General features: G+C 52.5%; 1 protein-coding gene across 1 annotated transcript in view; it reads right to left on the reverse strand.

The window, feature by feature from the left end:
* Positions 1–2,902: 2,902 nt before the first annotated feature.
* The window catches only part of EHD3 (EH domain containing 3), a 29,448-nt gene continuing 14,570 nt past the window's right edge, over positions 2,903–17,780 (reverse strand). The window contains exons 3-6 of the mRNA XM_019970474.2: positions 17,056–17,153; positions 8,856–9,268; positions 7,989–8,153; positions 2,903–5,084 (exon numbers count right to left, since the gene is read on the reverse strand). Coding sequence (XP_019826033.1) covers positions 4,557–5,084; positions 7,989–8,153; positions 8,856–9,268; positions 17,056–17,153 — 1,204 coding nt within the window. The 3' untranslated portion in view covers positions 2,903–4,556. The remainder of the gene's footprint in view (positions 5,085–7,988; positions 8,154–8,855; positions 9,269–17,055; positions 17,154–17,780) is intronic.

The raw sequence follows: 17,780 nt of genomic DNA on the forward strand, positions 1-17,780 counted from the left end.
CATAGTGGCTGTACTAGTTTGCATTCCACCAACAGTGTAAGAGAGTTCCCTTTTCTCCACACCCTCTCCAGCATTTATTGCTTGTAGACTTTTGGATTGCAGCCATTCTGACTGGCGTGAAATGGTACCTCATAGTGGTTTTGATTTGCATTTCTCTGATAATGAGTGATGTTGAGCATCTTTTCATGTGTTTGTTAGCCATCGGAAGCAACCTAGATGTCCATCAGCAGATGAATGGATAAGAAAGCTGTGGTACATATACACAATGGAGCCGTTAAAAAGAATACATTTGAATCAGTTCTAATGAGGTGGATGAAACTGGAGCCTATTATATAGAGTGAAGTAAGCCAGAAAGAAAAACACCAATACAGTATACTAACGCATATATATGGAATTTAGAAAGATGGTAACGATAACCCTGTATACGAGACAGCAAAAGAGACACTGATGTATAGAAAAGTCTTTTGGACTCTGTGGGAGAGGGAGAGTGGGATGATGCCATTTGGGAGAATGGCATTGAAATATGTATAATATCATGTATGAAATGAGTCGCCAGTCCAGATTCGATGCACGATACTGGATGCTTAGGGCTGGTGTACTGGGATGACCCAGAGGGATGGTATGGGGAGGGAGGAGGGAGGAGGGTTCAGGATGGGGAACACATGTATACCTGTGGCAGATTCATTTTGATATATGGCAAAACCAATACAATATTGTAAAGTTAAATAAAATAAAATTAAAAAAAAATTAAAATGACTAGAGTTTGTATCTTGCTCATGCCACCTGTCCAGTACAGATTGGTAAGGGATTTGAGAGAGACCCAGGGACCTGGGCTCACCAAGGCTCCCACATGCAATCCTGGCCAGGCAAGAGAAGCAGAATGTGGCAAACTGCATGCTTGTTTCTGCCCAGAAGGGTCATGTTGCTAACCACCATAAGTTGGCAGCCTAAGCCTAACTTTAAAGGGGTGGAAAGTTTGGTCCTTCCTGTGCCTAGAGAACCCAAGAACCACAGTGTGGGGAACACTAATTACCTCCACAGGGAGGTGGGGAGAGCAGCGTCCTTACTTCCTCCCGTTTCCCTCATGGCTCCAAATAGGATTACTGACATTTCCTATTACCATTTTTTTGTCCCTCCAAGCACTGAAAATTTCAACTTGAAAGATACTGATAAAATTTTTACTTGAAATGGCCTGTGGGAAACCAGCACAGTCCCCAGGGGCAAAATTCTCATCATGCTTTTCCTCAGATACATCAGTTTTTCTGAGTCTGTCATGATTTTGTGGGCTGGGAATGCTATGTGTTTATTTTTGTAGAAAAACCCTGTCTTCCTTGGATTAGAGAGGGGAGACGATGGGCCCGAGAGGCAGACCCCAGGAGGTTTGCGGTTCAGCTCGAGCCCCACCCTCACCCCCAGCTTTCTCTGCCCGTCTCCCACCCTCCCCCACTACTGGAGGCCATTTTTTACTCTCATGAGCCCCCGCTTTGCCTGCCCACCCTCATCCAGCACCTGTCATAGTTCCTCATTGTATTATCGATGTTTATATAAATGTCTCACTTCCCCATCTAGGCTGTGAGCTCTTTGAGAGCTGGAACTTGATTTGATTTGATCCACCTAGAATTGTGCCCCCCTGCACAGATGGCACATATTCAGTATTTTTGAACAGCTCAATGGATGTCTGAATCTCATCTTGGGGTCTTTTCTGCAGGAGATTCTCAGTGTCTTCTGAACAGAAAAATGGATGGATAGAGGCATGGATGGATGGACAAATTAGAGAATAAGACTGAATCTGTACGGAGGCTAGTTAGCATCTCACGGGGAAAATAAGTCTGTTCCCCTAATGTGGCTCTGCTAATAAGCTAACATGTAAACAAACATCTGCTCCTGGAACAGAAGAGACCAATGGGAATGGGGTGATGCAGGGCAACCTCTCACCATTCTGCAAACTGAGGCCAGGCCCTGCTATGGCAGTAGTGTTCCCCGTACAAGACTGAGCGCTCAGGTGCCAGGGGCAGGTTTTCTGGGGACGGGGCATAGGGTGTGGCTCTTCCCATCTGAGCATTTCTGTGGTCCAGACTGAGTGTGGGGAACGGCAAGCCAGGCCGGTGGGGCCTCTAGGGCTTCCTGCCAGCAAGACTGCCATGACAAGGCTCTGCCCTCCACTTTAAATGTTCTCCAGGCTGAGGCAGGAGAGTTCCCCAAGCCCCCAGAGACTGTGAGAGGTCAGTAGGTCCAGGCAGCGGGGGAGAGGGACAGCCCCAGAGAAAGTGCTCCCCATCTGTCCCGTCATCTGTGAGGAGAAGGTTCAAACACCATTTCCTCTTTCTCAGGAGATGGGAGAAGTGTCAACACGGAATTCCCATGCCTCCCAGATCTCTCCGGGGTGGAGCCTTGAAGAAGGGAGGGCAGAGACACGGGGAAAGGAAGGGCAGGAAAGTGGCACATGTGTGTGCAAAGGCGGGGTGAGGGGACCGACAGACAGCCCTCTCCATCTAAAAGAAGGACAGAAACCTCCCCTCACTCTGCTGTCCTTCCCATTCCTCTTCAGTTGAAATAAAGGCATAGAGCTGAGAAATGGTCCTCTGCGGGCTTGGCACCTGAATTAGAGGAGGCTGGACCTCTGTGCCTTGGTTTTCCTTTGGTCTTCATTTCATGAGAAAGAGAAATGTGTGGATGCAGAAGGAAGCCCAGGATTTGGGGACCATCTTCCCTCCAGAGTGGCAGGGTGGTTCCACCAGGCAGCCTGGGTAGTCAGTGGGCCTGGAGAAGCACCAGGCCAACGGGACGCTACCTGTGGATGCTGGCTATGGGTGGCCCCGATCCTCTGCCAGAGATGCCCGAGTTAAGAACCAAACTCCTCTCCGTCAGCCTCCCACGTAATCATGCTCCATGGCCAAGCAGATACCAAAGGATAAATGTGCTGTATTGACATGAATACTAATGACAAATGCACTGCAGTAGTAAGCACATTGTAGATACGTAGAATATTTTCTATATAGTCTGAACATAGATACAAAATAACTTATACTTGTTTTTGTTTTCCATCACAGTAGGAGCATAGCATACAAAGTGATTGGTTCAGTGGCCACAAAGCAAGCCAAGGGAGAGACTGTAAGGGTGGCTGTAGGGCATCAGGAATGGTGGGGATTTGCCAGACACTGCAGAGTCGTGGGTCCTGCAGAGAACATGGCCTCAGACCTCTTGAACTGGCCTTCTCAACAGTTAGCAGGAGGTCCCACTTGAGAAGAGTTGGAGGCTGCATTTGAGCCGGGATGATTCAGGCTGCGGGGTGGGAGGCGGAGCAGAGTCAGAGGCAAACGGCACCCAACAGGCCAGCTCACATTCCTGCTGCTGCTGTTGGGCTTCTGTGAGGTTGGGAACATGGGGCGAATCGCCAGAAGGCACGGTTTGCTTCTGTGCTGTGACAGATGGCCAGACTGATGGCCCACCAAGTGCTGGCTGGCCCCTCTCCCTTGCCAGCCTTCTCTGGGAGCCCGTGAGGGGCCTGCGTGCTCAGCTAACTCTTCACAGTTTGTCATTAGCCAGAAACACAGGGATCCTGTCCATCATCACAGCAGAGGGCAGAGTCTGTGGCCCTAGCCCCATCACATGTGAGCTGTGTGACCCGGGAGGGTCACCCGAACTCTACTGAGTCTCAGGCTCAAATGGGAGGGGCTAACACAGACTTCCTTGGAGAGTGGTTAAGGACAACTTGGAATAAGGTATATGAAGCGCCTGATGCAGCTCCTGGCACTCAGAAGGGGTGGATAAATGTGCCAAGTACAAGCATCCACACAGAGGCCAGGTGGGAAAAACAGGGATCTCACAAAATCTGTGGAATAAAACCACCATTGACTGGCTACGAGAGCAACAGATAACAGGGCAGTTTCTTTGCTTTCTTTCCTGCCAAGTTTTTCCCTTCTCTCTCTGGTTCCGGGATTCTTTGAAAGGAAATGCAAGCAAGTTTAAAGCCAGGTCTGCCGAGGCAGTCAGAGCCTCAGCATGGGAAAGAAGAGGGCTCACGGCTATGGCTACGTCTCTTCAAGTCTGGGGTCTGGTTCCCTGAGGACACTTCCCCCTTCACTCCTCTCCCTGCTGAAGCCCCCTCCCCTCCCATCTCTTGGCCCCAGAGCAGATTTCATGTTAGCAAGTCAAAGAGGTGGGGATAAAGCATAGAAAAAAGTGGATTGTCTATTAAGTGAAAAGCCTTTTCCGTCTGCTCTGGGTCCAGGGAATCTGGAGGTGGGTGGGCCATCTGTGGCCGAGTGAACGGCCTCCACAGGAGAAGGTGGGTCTCCGGGCAGTGGGACCAGGGAGTGAAAGAGGGATGGAGACTGAGACATGATTCCTGGGACTCTGGGTGCTTCTGTTTCAGCCAATACTGGGCACTTGGAGATGTATCCTGGAAACCTGGGGATCCTTGTTCCCTCTTAATCTGCAGTGCCAGTCTCAACATCTGTGTGTGTGTGTGTGTGTGTGTGTGTGTGTGCGTGTGTGTGTGATTGCCTCTCCCATCTCTTCTAACACCTGCCTGCTCTGGACCTCCCCGCCTCCCATCACTCGGTGGCCTTCCTTTTGGAGGGGGGTACAAGGTGGGCGGGCAGCTCGTTGGGCAGCTCATGCCCCTCCAGCTTGACCTTGATGAGGTGGTTGGCCAGTGCGAACTCCTCATCATCCAGCATGCCATCCTTGTCAATGTCGGCAAGCTTCCAGATCTTGCCCAGCACGCTATTGGGCAGCTTGGAGCGCACCATCTCCTTCTTGGCGTTGGCGCCCGTGATCTTGCCATCCACTGGTGACAGGGTGTAGAAGATCTCATCGTACATGGGCTTATCCCTGGCCACCACCCACTCGGCATCATCGATGCCCTCCCCGGCCCCCTCCCCGTAGCCGTGCCCGAAGGGGCCATGGAGGGTGCCCTCGAATGCTCCACCCTTCACTATCTGGGCGGGCCGCTGGGTCTCCTCCTGGCGCACTAGCACCATGAGCTGGGCAATGTCATGAGCCAGCATGTCATCCACCACCTCCAGCAGCTTGCTTTTCAGGGGCTGGAATTTGCTAAAGTCCTGGGCTTGTAGCTGGTCCTGGGAAGAGAGAGAGAAAAAAGGTGAGGACAGAAGACAGTGGGCCCAGAAAAGATATGAGAGAAAGAGACAAAAGATATATTGACTCTTGGTGGATTTTTCAGGAGAGAGGCTAATTGCAGGGGTTGGAGAAGAAAGATTTAACAACTGGTTTGATCTGTTTGGGGCTTTCCTGATAGCTCAGTTGGTAAAGAATCTGCCTACAATGCAGGAGACCCCAGTTTGATTCCTGGGTTGGGAGGATCCGCTGGAGAAGGGATAGGCTACCCACTCCAGTATTCTTGGGCTTCCCTGGTGGCTCAGTTGGTAAAGAATCTGGCGGCAATTGAAGACCTGGGTTCGATCCCTGGGTTGGGAAGATCCCCTAGAGAAGGGAAAGGCTACCAACTCCAGTATTCTGGCCTAGAGAATTCCATGGACTGTATAGTCCATGGGGTTGCAAAGAGTCGGACACGACTGAGCGACTTTCACTTTCACTTCATTTTGATCTGTTTGGATTCCTTTAGTGTTCTAGGAAGCAAATACAGTCAGGCCTCCATATCTGAGGGCTCTGCTTTTGTGGATACTACATCATTTTATATTATAATGAACTTGAGCATCCATGGATTTTGGTATCTGTGGAGGGTCCTGGAACCAATCCCAGGTGCATTCCAAGGGACAACAGTCATTAAATTTCTCAGTTCCTTTTGGCTATTGATTGAACAGTGAGTGGCTCTTGAATGCACCACCCCTCTGAGACTGAGTCATGTGGGTCTGTACTTCAATAAGGGTTACACTTGAAAACACACTCCACTACATGAGCTCATTCTCTTCCTTGTGACCTTCTGAGAGTGGGAAATCACATTCTATCACCATTCAGGAAGGAAAAAGGGAGGTACAGGCAATGAGAAATAAATCACAGTAGAAGCCAAAGGTTATTCCCAAGCCAATGGTTCTTAATCAGGATGCTTGAGGGATTTTTCAATGATCAGCTTCTCCCTGAGGGTTCTGACTCAGGAGGCAGGAGCAGGTTGGCAGCTTTAATAAAAGCTCCCCTCCTTGTCTTCCCATGACCACCACACTCCATGGTAAAAGAAATGTGTTCTGCTTTGCATGTCTTTGCCATTTTTAAAGGTCCCAGGTCTCAAATATCCCCAAATTCTCCTTGGCCGCTATAATGACAAGATGAGAGCTTCTGGCTTCCACCCTGGCTCTGGCCACAGCAATCTCGGGACACTGGGAGGAGGCCAGTTTACAGGGACAGTCTCAGGACAAGCACACAACAGAAAAATTTAGAAAACACTCATGGCTATATTTCAAGACCAAGTGTGAGCCTGGGCATCCTTACCTCCATTCCAGGGTGGGGCTGGGAGCGATGTGGAGGGTGGAGCAGACAAGCCCTTTCTCCTGCCCTTGGGCACAACCTCCCTGGTCCCTGCCTCTCCCAGCCTGTCCATGTCGAGGTGTGTTTTGTGGGCTCCCAACTAGGGGTCCCAGTGTCTTCCACAATGAGTACTCCCATCAGCCCACACACATGTCCCCACAGTACAGTTCTTTACGTACTGAACCAGTATCCTTAACAGAACCTGACATCAGGTGGGCAAACAAGCGAGAAGGTGAAACCATCTGTGTTGCAAAAGAATTCCTCACGTTAAAAAGTCATATGATCCCTTTCAAATGTCATCTTCCCCAAAGTTTGCTTACAGATCATTAAATTCTTAACAGAAAGAGAAACTGAAAGTTGAAGCCCAAATTATGTGAAAACAATTCTGAAACAAGTGACTGGCTCGATGTGGATAGTTACAGGAACGAATGGATACACAAACAAATGCATACTCTGGACATCTATGTTTTTCTTTCTTTTTCTTTTACTAGATAGGAAAGCAAAAATGCATACATTTGGGACTACACTGATGTTCTGAAACCCTCTGAGCAACAAGGGCAAAAACAATATTACTACTACATCTGCTATTTTTCCTAATTCCCTAATTCTTGAAAACTTTTCCTTTTTAAATAATTACAGAATCATGGAAAGTTGCAAAAATCATGCAGGGGTAGGTTCCTTGTGGTCATCTCCCTGCCTCCTCTACTGGAGAAATCTCACCTAACTTGCTACTGCATTTAAACAGCATAGTCTGTGCCAGGCCATGCTAACTACCTTACAAACATTAATCTGATTTCTGCTCACAATATCCATATAAGGTGGTGCTTTTGTAGCCTCAACATGTAGACAAGAGACAGAAGGTTAGAGAGGATCCAGTTAGCAGGGTGTGGTAGGTTTTTGCTTAGACCTTGGACAGCTCCTGGGGTTTCTATTTGCAGCCTACATAAACATTACTAAAACCACAGGCAGGTTAATTACATTTGTAAACCTCAGTTTGCTCACCTGTGAAAGGGGGATGAAATGCCTCCCCCAGAGGGTTGTTTTGGGGGACATAAGAAACTATGTGTGACCGACCCTGGCCCAAGAGAGGCACCCATGGTGCAACCCAAAGATGACAAACTCCTGTGCAGACTTCTGCTTCTCGGTGGCGTATGTTCAAATCACTGCCAAGGCAGATCTCAGCAGTAAACTTAGGCAATGAAGGGCCAAGAGATGTCAGGTGACTCGTAATGTTTCACATGATGTGGTGAGGATTCCAAACTGGTGGTGACCAGGACAAGGGAAGGTCATAAGCTGGAGGTATCAGAGCCCCCTCTAACACCGCTGCTCACTGGGAGCACCGGGTCTCCATGTTTCTCCCAGGGCCCAGGTCTGGCACCTGTTGGGCCAGTGTCAGCCAAGCAGGAAGGGCAGGCCCAGGGCTACCTGCCTGCCTGTTGATTCTGGGCTGAGTATCCCCAGGACATCCTAGGGTGGTCTACTCCAAGCTTGAGCTGCTCAGTCAGCTTGTCCCTTTCCTGGAGCCCCCAGACCCTGGTTACCTGCATCCTCTTCAGGGCAGGGAAGTCCCCAGGTGAGATCTGGTGCTCCCGCTCAATCTGGCCATAAATCTCAGCCAGATTGTTCACCAGCTCCTTCTTCTTGTTGTCCTTTCCGAACATGGAGGGCATCTCCTTCTTCAGAGAGCTGATAATATAGGCGTGAACCTGAATAACAGGGGCAGGGAGAAGCCTTCAGATTAAGACCTCTAGTTCTTTCCTTTACCATCAAGATCAAGTTCTTTCCTTCCCTCCAGGGCACCTCTCATCCCATCTTTTCCCACAAATCTCCACTCCTGCTCCTACTTCTGAAATAAGTTGTCTCCATCCTCTTTCTCTTCCATTGCTTACAGCACTGAGCTGTTTCACTAGATCTTGGGGAAAGAGGAGCTTGTGAGGAGGTTGAGGTCAAAGCAGTAACAGGGATGGTAATTCTGATGATGATGTTGATGAGGAAGACTGTAACAACAGCTAACACGAACAAAGCACTTGTGAGGATGCCAGGCACTGTGATGAGGGCTTTCCCATCTTTATTCTATGTTGTCTTCTAACCCTTTAATTTCACAGATGTGGAAGCAGGCACAGAGCAACTAAGGGCCTTGCTGAGGTTGGGATCACACTGTAAACTATGGAGTTGACTCCGATCTGGCCATCTGACACCAGGGCATGTCATTGTAACCACCATACTACCCTGCCTCACCCACTCCGAGTGCGCATGGCTGATGCTCACAAGGCAGTGACTACCGGACATCTTCACATGGGCAGACAATAGCTCAGGGCTGCAGGCAGTGGCCCTCTCACCTTGCAGCTGACCCCATCCCCAAACCACCGGCCCCGCCCATGCTGGCCCTCTCCTGGAGGCAGCCTCACCTTGGCCAGTCTGGCTCTCTTGATGAGGTCATTCAGCTTGCGCAGGGCAGCGTTTCGGGGCAGGCTCTGGATGTCTCTGAACAGGTCCTGCTCCTCGGCCTCAAAGAGCTTCCGGTTGTCTGGGATGAGAAGCGGGTGGGACCAGAAGGAGCCGATGTAGACCCGGATCACCTCGGGCGTGTTGACAATCTTCCCCAGGGACCACATGAGGGCCCCGTACACCCGCATCAGCTGCTGCGTCTCTATCTGGTCAGCCTTGTTCAGCACCACTCGCATCTTGTCCTCGTGGTTCTTGAGGGCTTTGATGACTTCCGAGAACTCATCGGAGATGTCCAGCTTGTGGGCGTCAAAGAGCAGGATGATGCGGTCCACCCGCTCGGCGAACCACTCGAGGACAGCAGCGAAGTCGTACCCTGTGGCAGAGCAGAGTCAGGGGGTGGGGCCTTTGGGGTGAAGGGTAGGGATTTGGGGTGAGGCGGCAGTGCAGTGGAAATAACATGGTCTCAGGAGTCAGATCTGGGTTCAACTCTGGCTCCTCCATCTTTTCACTATTTGGCCTTGAGCCAGTTACTGACTGTCTCTGAGTCAGTTTCTCCATCTATAAATGGGCATACGAATAGTATCTAGTTAATAGATTTTTAAGGACCAGAGATGCTCAGCTCACCTAGCAGCTAGAGAGGAAGCAGATTCACCTCTCAGTCTCCTCTTCCATATAAAGGGCAATAGATGGGAATGTGAGGCTTACAGAGGTAAAGTGCCTTGCTCGAGGGCACACAGCCCAGGAGCAGCAGCGCCGGGATAAGGATGGAAGTGTTGGGCCTTCTGTCGCTTCCCACTGCCACATCGCTGGCAGGGCGGTAGGAGCCCTTCCTTAGGTTCTGGGTGGGCTCAAAGACCCTGGCTCCCAACACCACAGGGTTTTACAGGCAGAGACCTTGGGGTCCCACAGCTCTCTGCCACCATTGAGTGGGAGACTGAGCCAAAAGGAAAAAGCCATAAGTTCCCGCCCTGTCTCACAGAGGAAGATTAGAGACCAGGGAGGGTCATCCGGCAACTGCCTTGCCATTGAGAGAGAGGCAAGCAGCCCTGCTCGCCCGTAACAAGGTCCTCAGCATGAGTACAGCAGAATCCCCTGGAGAGACTGTTAGAGCCTCAGACTTCGATTCAGTTCACATCACGACCTCAATTCACCCCCACACCACCCTCTGAGGCAGGCACAGTCCCACTTTCCAGAGGAGAGACTCAGAGATGAGAGGAGAGTCAATTGCTGGTGTGTGTGTATGTGTGTGTGTGTTGGGGAGGGGGTGTTCAGGACTAGACCTGGCTACAGGGCCCTGGGCACCCTACACAGTCCTGCAGGCAGTGGTCCTGCACCTGTGAGCCCCTGCCTCCCGCTCCCCTCCTTGTGCCCAGGCCGGACTCGCAGTTCCACTGAGCCCCAAGGTCCCTGCCCGCCTGCTCGGGGGGGCCTGCAGCCTGCACCCACTCCCTCCACCGTCCCTTCCAAGGGCTGGCTCTGGCTAGATTTAATCTTCCTCAGCACAGCCAGGTGGAGGGCGGCTCTCACCTCACCTCCAGAAGGCAGCCCCTCAGAGCCATAGGCAGGAAAGGGGGCAGAGGGCTCAAAAAATCAAGGCAAACTGACTTCCGGGCCCCAGTGCCCCAACAACCTGGGAAACAGGTTGCGACCTTGCTGCTGCGGTGCCTGGAACCAGCAAGCTTGCCCTCTGCCGTGGCTGGGGAGGGCAGTGGGGCTCAGCGGCCTCTGCCCTTCTGCTGAGGCCTGCTCCCAAATCTAGCCGGACAAGGTTTTGGCTGTGGTGGTGCCGGCTATGGGGAGGACGACTGCAAAGAGCAGGCTGCCCCTTCCCTATGTCCCTCCCTCCTGTGTGGTAGATTTCAGCCCTCACTGCTCAGCACACCTCATGTGGCCGCTGGTGGCAACTGCTCACCGTCAGCTGGGCAGTCAGAGCCACTAGTCCTGGACACTTGACACGGCTCAAAGCAAGCCGCTGAGACTGCCCAGGGCTTAGGACCAGAACGCAGGTCTTCGGGCTCTAAGCCCAGCTCTCCAATCACCCCTCCATGGGCTAGGGAGATCGAAGGGGCCAGCGAAGCTACAGAGAAGAGGCTCCCGGCCTCTGAGCCCTCGCCAGTCCACAGTGATGGTAGCCTTGCACAAGGAGCCTCCGCTGCAAAGACCTGGAGGGAGTGGGGCAAATCCCGGAAGCCTGATGGGACCCCGCGTGGGGAGGGGCAAGAGAGGGATGACACCGGGTCATGCTGCCAGAACAGGGCCGTGCCCGTCCCTACGGCTGGGTCAGGTGCCCCTCAGGCAGGTGCCGGCCTCTCGGCTGACCCAGAGAACCATCAGGATGCATTGTCCTCCTGCTGCATCGGGAGCTGGCGGGGCAGGGCCTGCGCATCCTCCTCTGCTTCCCTGCTCTCAGCATGGTCCCCGGCACACAGTAGGTGCTCTATCAGCACGTGCTGCTCAGAACTGAAATGTGAGACCTGGTCTGCCTTTTACATCCCAGGGACAGTGAATAAGCCATCCCTGGGCCTCGGTTTCCTGGTCTCTGAATTGGACCTGAAGGAAAGCTACACGGCTCAAAATAGCCTGGAGTTAAAACTCCCCTCCAGATCCTCCCCATCATTCTATACAGATAAAGAACTTTCTCCCCCGAAGAAAGGAATGGACATTGAGATTGATTACATTCAGTTCCCAGCTAATCCCAGTCTCCGGCCGGTCTCAGGAATTCCTTGCGCCGGTTGCTGAAAGCTAACTAATCAAAAATAATCATGAGGAAAAACAGACCCCCTCAAAACGATGTATCTCTGCATCTATGTTTTCTATATATACCTACTCTCTTTTTGACTTAGCACAGCAGCTCACTAATCTGACTGCTGCCCCTTCTCGCCTCATTAAAGGTGATCTGTTCCTATCAAGTGCCGGTCTCCTTTTTCCGAACCTTGCTTTCTCTAGTTACAGAACCCACCATGCCCTGCCAGAGGCTGGCTGTGAGGATCCAATCAACAACAAGGATGCAGGTGAGACTGCCTGTGACCCTGGCTGCTCCTATGGCTCTGCCCCTCTATGAGGCTTCTTTCAAGCCCGAGTTTCTATGACTTGGGTGTGCTCTCAAGGGGTCATCTGAAGAGCACTGGTCTGGACACGCCCACCTCTAGTTTCTGCTCAGCTATCAACTTGCTGTGTGTCTTGGGGCAAGAAGCCTTCCTTCTCTGGTCCTTGGTCTCTTTGCTTGTTAATCCGGGGGAAGGAACGCTGGGGGCTGCTGTCTTCGATGTCCTGGGTGCCCATATGAAGGCTGCTCCTGCCTGAGGGCAGGCAGATGGCTTCTGGGAACCCTTTCTAGGATTTCAGAAGCACCGAGGCCTCCTCTTCATCCTTCCACTTTTGCAAATTCTGCTTGCTCTGGCAGGGCTGGCTATCAAATTACCAGTGGGGGGGATGCTGAGAAAGCTTCCTCCCCAGGTGTGGCTATGAGGAAATGAGAGTCAAGCAATGACTCTGTCAGCTCTCTGAAGCTCAGCCTCCCTGCTCCTGGCTATAGAGCCTTGCGGGCTCCAGGCTGGGTATCTAATTGGTTTTGTAGACTGAGATTATGCAGATCCAGGAATGGGAGCATCAGAAAAGCACGGAGTAGACCTATTCAGGAAAGGGAAATGGGCTGCTCTCCCATTTAGTTGCTGTGTGGATTTAGGCAAGTCTGAACCTCAGTTTTTCAGCTGTAAAATGGGGATACAAATGACTGACTGGTGAGGGATCAATGGTAGAACCTTGGTTACAAGAGAGCCATGGGGAGGGCCCAGACTCAGTCTGGAGGCTCTGTCGGGACATCTGGGGTGGTGAGCCCCCTTTCCCTCACTGGTCCTGGGAACGGCTCAGAGCCCCACAACAGAGCTCTCAATTCCCTGCAGTAGCCCAAAGGCTCATGAAATGTGGACTAGTGGGTGGTGGGAGATTCAAGCTCTGGAAGACTGATGGTGAAGCTGGCCATCCTGGAATTACAGGTAGCAAGTCTGCCTCCTCTGGGAGAGCGGGTGAGCAGGCCCCTGGAGCAGAACCTGGGCAGCCTACAGGCCTGCCCCCCACCCCAGGCAGGCTCCAGGGCACTGGAAGGAAGAAAGCATTTCTAAGTAATTCCAGGCAGGAGGAAATCAATGAGACAAACAACAATAAGTGCAGCAACTCCTTAGTCATCAACCAGCTTCCTTCACAGCCTGAGAAGCAGTGCAAGGGTGCTGACAAGGCAGCACATTTCTTGGTATTTTCAGCCACACAGTCTCATCTGACTCTCATAACTCTCCATGTGCCAGGAGGTAAACAGGCAGAAACATCTAACAGGGAAGGGAGAGGGAACAGAGAGGTGAAGGGGCTCGCCCCAGCTCACACAGCCAGGTGGTGGTAAACTTGGGGCTAGGACCCAGATCCTGACTCCCCTCTGTGTTCCCTTCTCGGCTCAGAGCCCCGCAAGGCTGGAGCTCTGGGCGCTGAGCTTATTTGAGGTGGGTACATAAAAGGTCCTGTTCCAGAATTTGTCAAGATTTAAAGACATCTTAGAGAAAGAGAAATTAGAAGGTATCAGCTTGCAAAGTGTGGGACCAGTTAAGATGACAAAGACCACACTACATGCCTCCCAGAAGTCACCTTGAAAAGCGGCCCAACAGCCTTGTCCCAGGCCTCCCAGGCGGCCACAAGGTGTCCGTGCACCCTTTTGAAGGGACTCGGGACTCTGCTACTCCGCCCTGGCATGTGACAACCCTACATGTGTATGTATAGCCTGTGGTCCGGGGGCCTGGAGGTCCCTAAGTGAGGGCGCCAGGAACAGACCAGGGACGGGAGACTGAGGATTGGCCCTGACCCTCCGGGTTCTCCAGGGGAAAGCTGCAGAGGAGAGAGTGCCCCCTGATCTGCAGATGAGAGCGTGCCCCCATTCCTCTTCTCTGAGCTCCTCGTGGGCAGGCAGGCTATGCTAATGTGCTGAAAAGCTACTGGACAGGGAAGCAGGAGACCAGAGTTCCCATCCCGGCTGTGTGACCTGGGCAAGTGTTCTCCTGCTCTGGCCCTGCTGAGCTCACCTGCACAGGGTGGGGTCCGCTGGAGTGATGTGTGCAGTGCACCGTGGGGTTGCTTTTCTAAGGTGGGGCCTGTTGGGGTTTCTAGCTGGGAGGCGGACAGGAAATGTGGTTCCCAAGTGTGAGGACACTCAGGCTTCCGGAGCCTTCCTTTTCCGCTGCATCCTTGCTTCTTTCCAGTAATGAGTCCCGGGCTGGACACATCCTGTCACTTCCAGCAACTGCCTCCCTGCCCCTCTCTCGCCCACCCCAAAGCATCTGCATCCAGAGACAGTGTGGGCTGGGACTTCCCAGGTTCAGGTTCCCGGACGTCCCTGCTTCCACTCTCCCACAAGACACACGAGACACCCCCAGATCTTGGCAGAGGGGCCACGCCCTGATCAAGGACCACACTTGGCCCAGCTCTGGCCTGGCGCCTGAGTGCTCCACCTGTGAAGTCTGAGGCCTGGGAGGGGCCTCTGGGAGAAGTGGCGCACCAGGCCTTGGCCCAGAAGAGGCTCAGTGGAAATGTGATAACGATGCCTTGTTTCCCTGGTGAGACACAGCCTTGACCCTGGCATGAGGCTCAGTGAGCAGAACATGGCTGGATTTCAGGCTTGACTCACCACCTCGGTCTGGTGTGTGCCTGCTGGGCTATCCAAGGACTATCCTGGCCCTGGGCTGCAGGAAGGCAAGAAGCACCAAATCTGTGCTGTGGCCAAACCCAGAGTTCTGAGAGCCTAGGCTAAAGGCCACAGGAAGAGTGTTTGGTTCTGTGCACATAGCCTGTGTGCGTGCATGGGGGGATGTGTGAAGGGAGGCGTGATGTATATAGACAGAGGGTTATATGTATATAGGTAAACACTGAACTACCGAATTCTATGGCTGATTGTGAAGGATGGGGGGTGGTCTTCATACTAGAAACTTTCCTTATCTAGGGTGTCCCTGATATCTGAGGGTATCCAATCCCCACCCTCTATTTTCCTGGTCTCTGTGGAGTGCTGAGGTCAGCCCTGCCCCAGCCTGATGATGCAGGACTGGCAGCTCAGCTCTCAGCTCTTGTTTTTGTCCCAGGCTACTTTGCCGGCAGCTGCATTTATAGTCTAGGCTCAGGAGGGCAGAGATCAAACAGGTCTGCAGAGACACACACTAGGCTATCACTTCTCCCAGAAGTGGGGAGAGACCTGGTGGCAGTTGTCATGGGGTGGGAAGGAAATAGGAAGGGCAGGCAGGAAAACTGAGCCCCCAGTTTACTGTAGAGAAGCCACTGAGGTCCAAAGATAAAGTCAGGAGAAAGAGGAATAGGAAAAGAACAGAATGGAACAGAAGCTGAGGAAGGCAGCCATCTCTAGAAGCAGGGTTGCCATGTACAGTTGCGCAGGCAGTGCACTGCACAACTGCAAGGAAGGCCATTGTATTGATAGATTGCCCTGGTGCTGTTTAACAGGGAGGCCCTGGGTGTCATAAAAACAAAAAAAGGGAGCTCACTGTGATCCAGTTCCAGAGCTGATGTCCAAGTTTCCATTACTGTCTGTGGACAACACGAGGTCAAGTGATTACCCTTTGTTACTCACAGGGACATTAAGACGCAGGGGAAAATGTGACCTACTCAGACCCACAGGTTCTAAACCCCAGTGCCCTAAACTCCCAGTCCAGTGCCCTTGGAAACCCAAAGGCTGGAATCTTCTCTGGACCCCCGGTCAGGCTGTACTTGTAGGAACGTAGCCACCCAATGCTTGGGGAGTTCAAGGGGAGAACTTTGTCTTCTCTCTTCCACGAGGAGACACAGGCTGTCTGTATAAATCCCCTTTAGGCCTAAACTCAGGAGGACCTAGAGAAAGACTTAAGGGGTGATGGTAGGGACTGGTCAGGAGGAAGGGAATAATTAGGGAAACAAATAGAAGCAGGCAGCTGTCCAAGCTGCCCCCTGCACCCCACTATGGGGCCCTGAACAGAGTGCTTCCAAAGGGCAGGTAGACCAGAGGGAGGGCGTGAGATGCCCCTCCCCCCCAGGCCATCGGTTCTATGCCCGCCTCACCCCTGCACCACCATACATGCACCTCACCCCAGGCATGTGTGGGAGGAAGGTGGGTCGTCACCAAAGGTCGCCCAGAGAACTCTTGCCTGTGCAAAGTCTTCCCTTCCCAGAAGCTGCCGTCTGAGTGCTGGTTTGGCTCCTGCCCAGCTGCCAGCTCCAGGACTGGGGTGGGCATGGCTTCATCAGCTTTTCTTACCAGAAATACAGCATCAGCACAGAAAGGGTAGGGGGCTGCCTGGGGCACACAGCCTGGTGTGGCTGGAGAGGCTGGGGGAGCATAGTCATGAGCCGTAGCTTTAAGACTTTTGCAGTATCCATCTAGTATTTTAGAGCTAGGAAAAACCCAATGATGCTGGTGGTGGTGATGACTGGTAAGAACTCATTTTTACTGGGCACTTGCTATGTGCCAGACAGGAGATTTTTCACTTGTGTTATTTCTTTTAATCCTCAAACAACCCTAGAAGGTAGATAGACTTATGTCCCCTACTCTACAGGTGAGGCGGCTGAAGGAAAGAAACCCTCCAGGTCACTCTACCAGGAGGTGTTAGAGGCAGGCTCAGAACGCTGGTGGTCTGGCTCCTGAGTTCAGGCTCCTGATCCCCCATGCCAGGGACCTCCCTCAATGAGCAGTCACCCACATCTGCTGGAATGAGCATTTTCAAGGATCCAGCTCCCTGCTCTCACACCCCAAAGCACACTGTCATCCTCACGCTGTTGGATGAAGTCCTATGCCAGCACTTGCCTCCCCTGCAGAGCTGCCAGCTCCTGGGGCAGGGACAGCAGGACCTTCAGAACAAGCCAGGGTCTGGCCCAGGAAGAAACCCAATGAGGTGAGTAAGGCAGACGCTGATATGTCCATTTCACAGATGAGAAGCCTGAGGCCAGCTGCTCCTGAGTGACAATGGACCTAAACTCTGGTGCTAGCCCCTGCCTAGGACCACCCCACACAGCACACGAGGCAGCACTGACTCATTAGGAGGCAGCAAGGCCCCAGGAACCTCTATCCTGGTATAGAAGCTGGAGAACATTCTGGAAAGAACACAACACAGAGCCAGGGCCAAGCCTACTAGGGGCCTCGCTTACCTCTGCTGATCCTCTGCTTCTCTCCAGAGAGGATGCCTGGTGTGTCGATGACGCTGATGCTCTCCAGCACGGGATTGGGCAGCTGGGCACACACAAACCTGCATTCGTGGGAAGAGATGCGTGGTGAGCCGCCATTCTGCCCTTGCCTCTCAGGCACCCTCCTTTTGGCCCCATACCAACCTCTCCTGCCCTGGGCAGAGGTTCCAATGCAGACTCCCAGCCCAAGTTAGACCAACCCCCATAGTGGACCCAGGATCTGTACTTGGAGGAAGCTCTCGGGGGCATCCTAAGGCAGCTGTGGGACTATGTCTGTGAGCCCCTGCTGGCAGGGCCACCAGGATGTCCGGCACTCGATCCCTGCCCCCCCAGGAGCACAGTCTGGTAGAATAGTGGAGGTGTGCACAAGGATATGGGTACCATGGGACCAGCACCCCCACGAGGTCAAGTGAAGGACTCAGGAGATCCAAGGTGGAAGGAAGGCTTCCTGGAGGAGGAGACACTACAACTGGACTTGAAGAATGGGCCACACCACGCAGGAATGCTTATGTGGGCTTTTAAGAGGCTGTCCAAATACCAAACGTTGCTATTAGGATAGCGTGCATGCACGCTAAGTTGCTTCAGTCATGTCCGACTCTCTGTGGCCCTATGGACTGTAGTCAGTCAGGTTCCTCTCTCCATGGGATTTTCCAGGCAAGAATACTGGGGTAGGTTGCCATTTCCTTCTC

Source organism: Bos indicus, chromosome 11 (assembly GCF_029378745.1).
Source record: "Bos indicus isolate NIAB-ARS_2022 breed Sahiwal x Tharparkar chromosome 11, NIAB-ARS_B.indTharparkar_mat_pri_1.0, whole genome shotgun sequence".
NCBI classification, from domain to species: Eukaryota; Metazoa; Chordata; class Mammalia; order Artiodactyla; family Bovidae; genus Bos; species Bos indicus.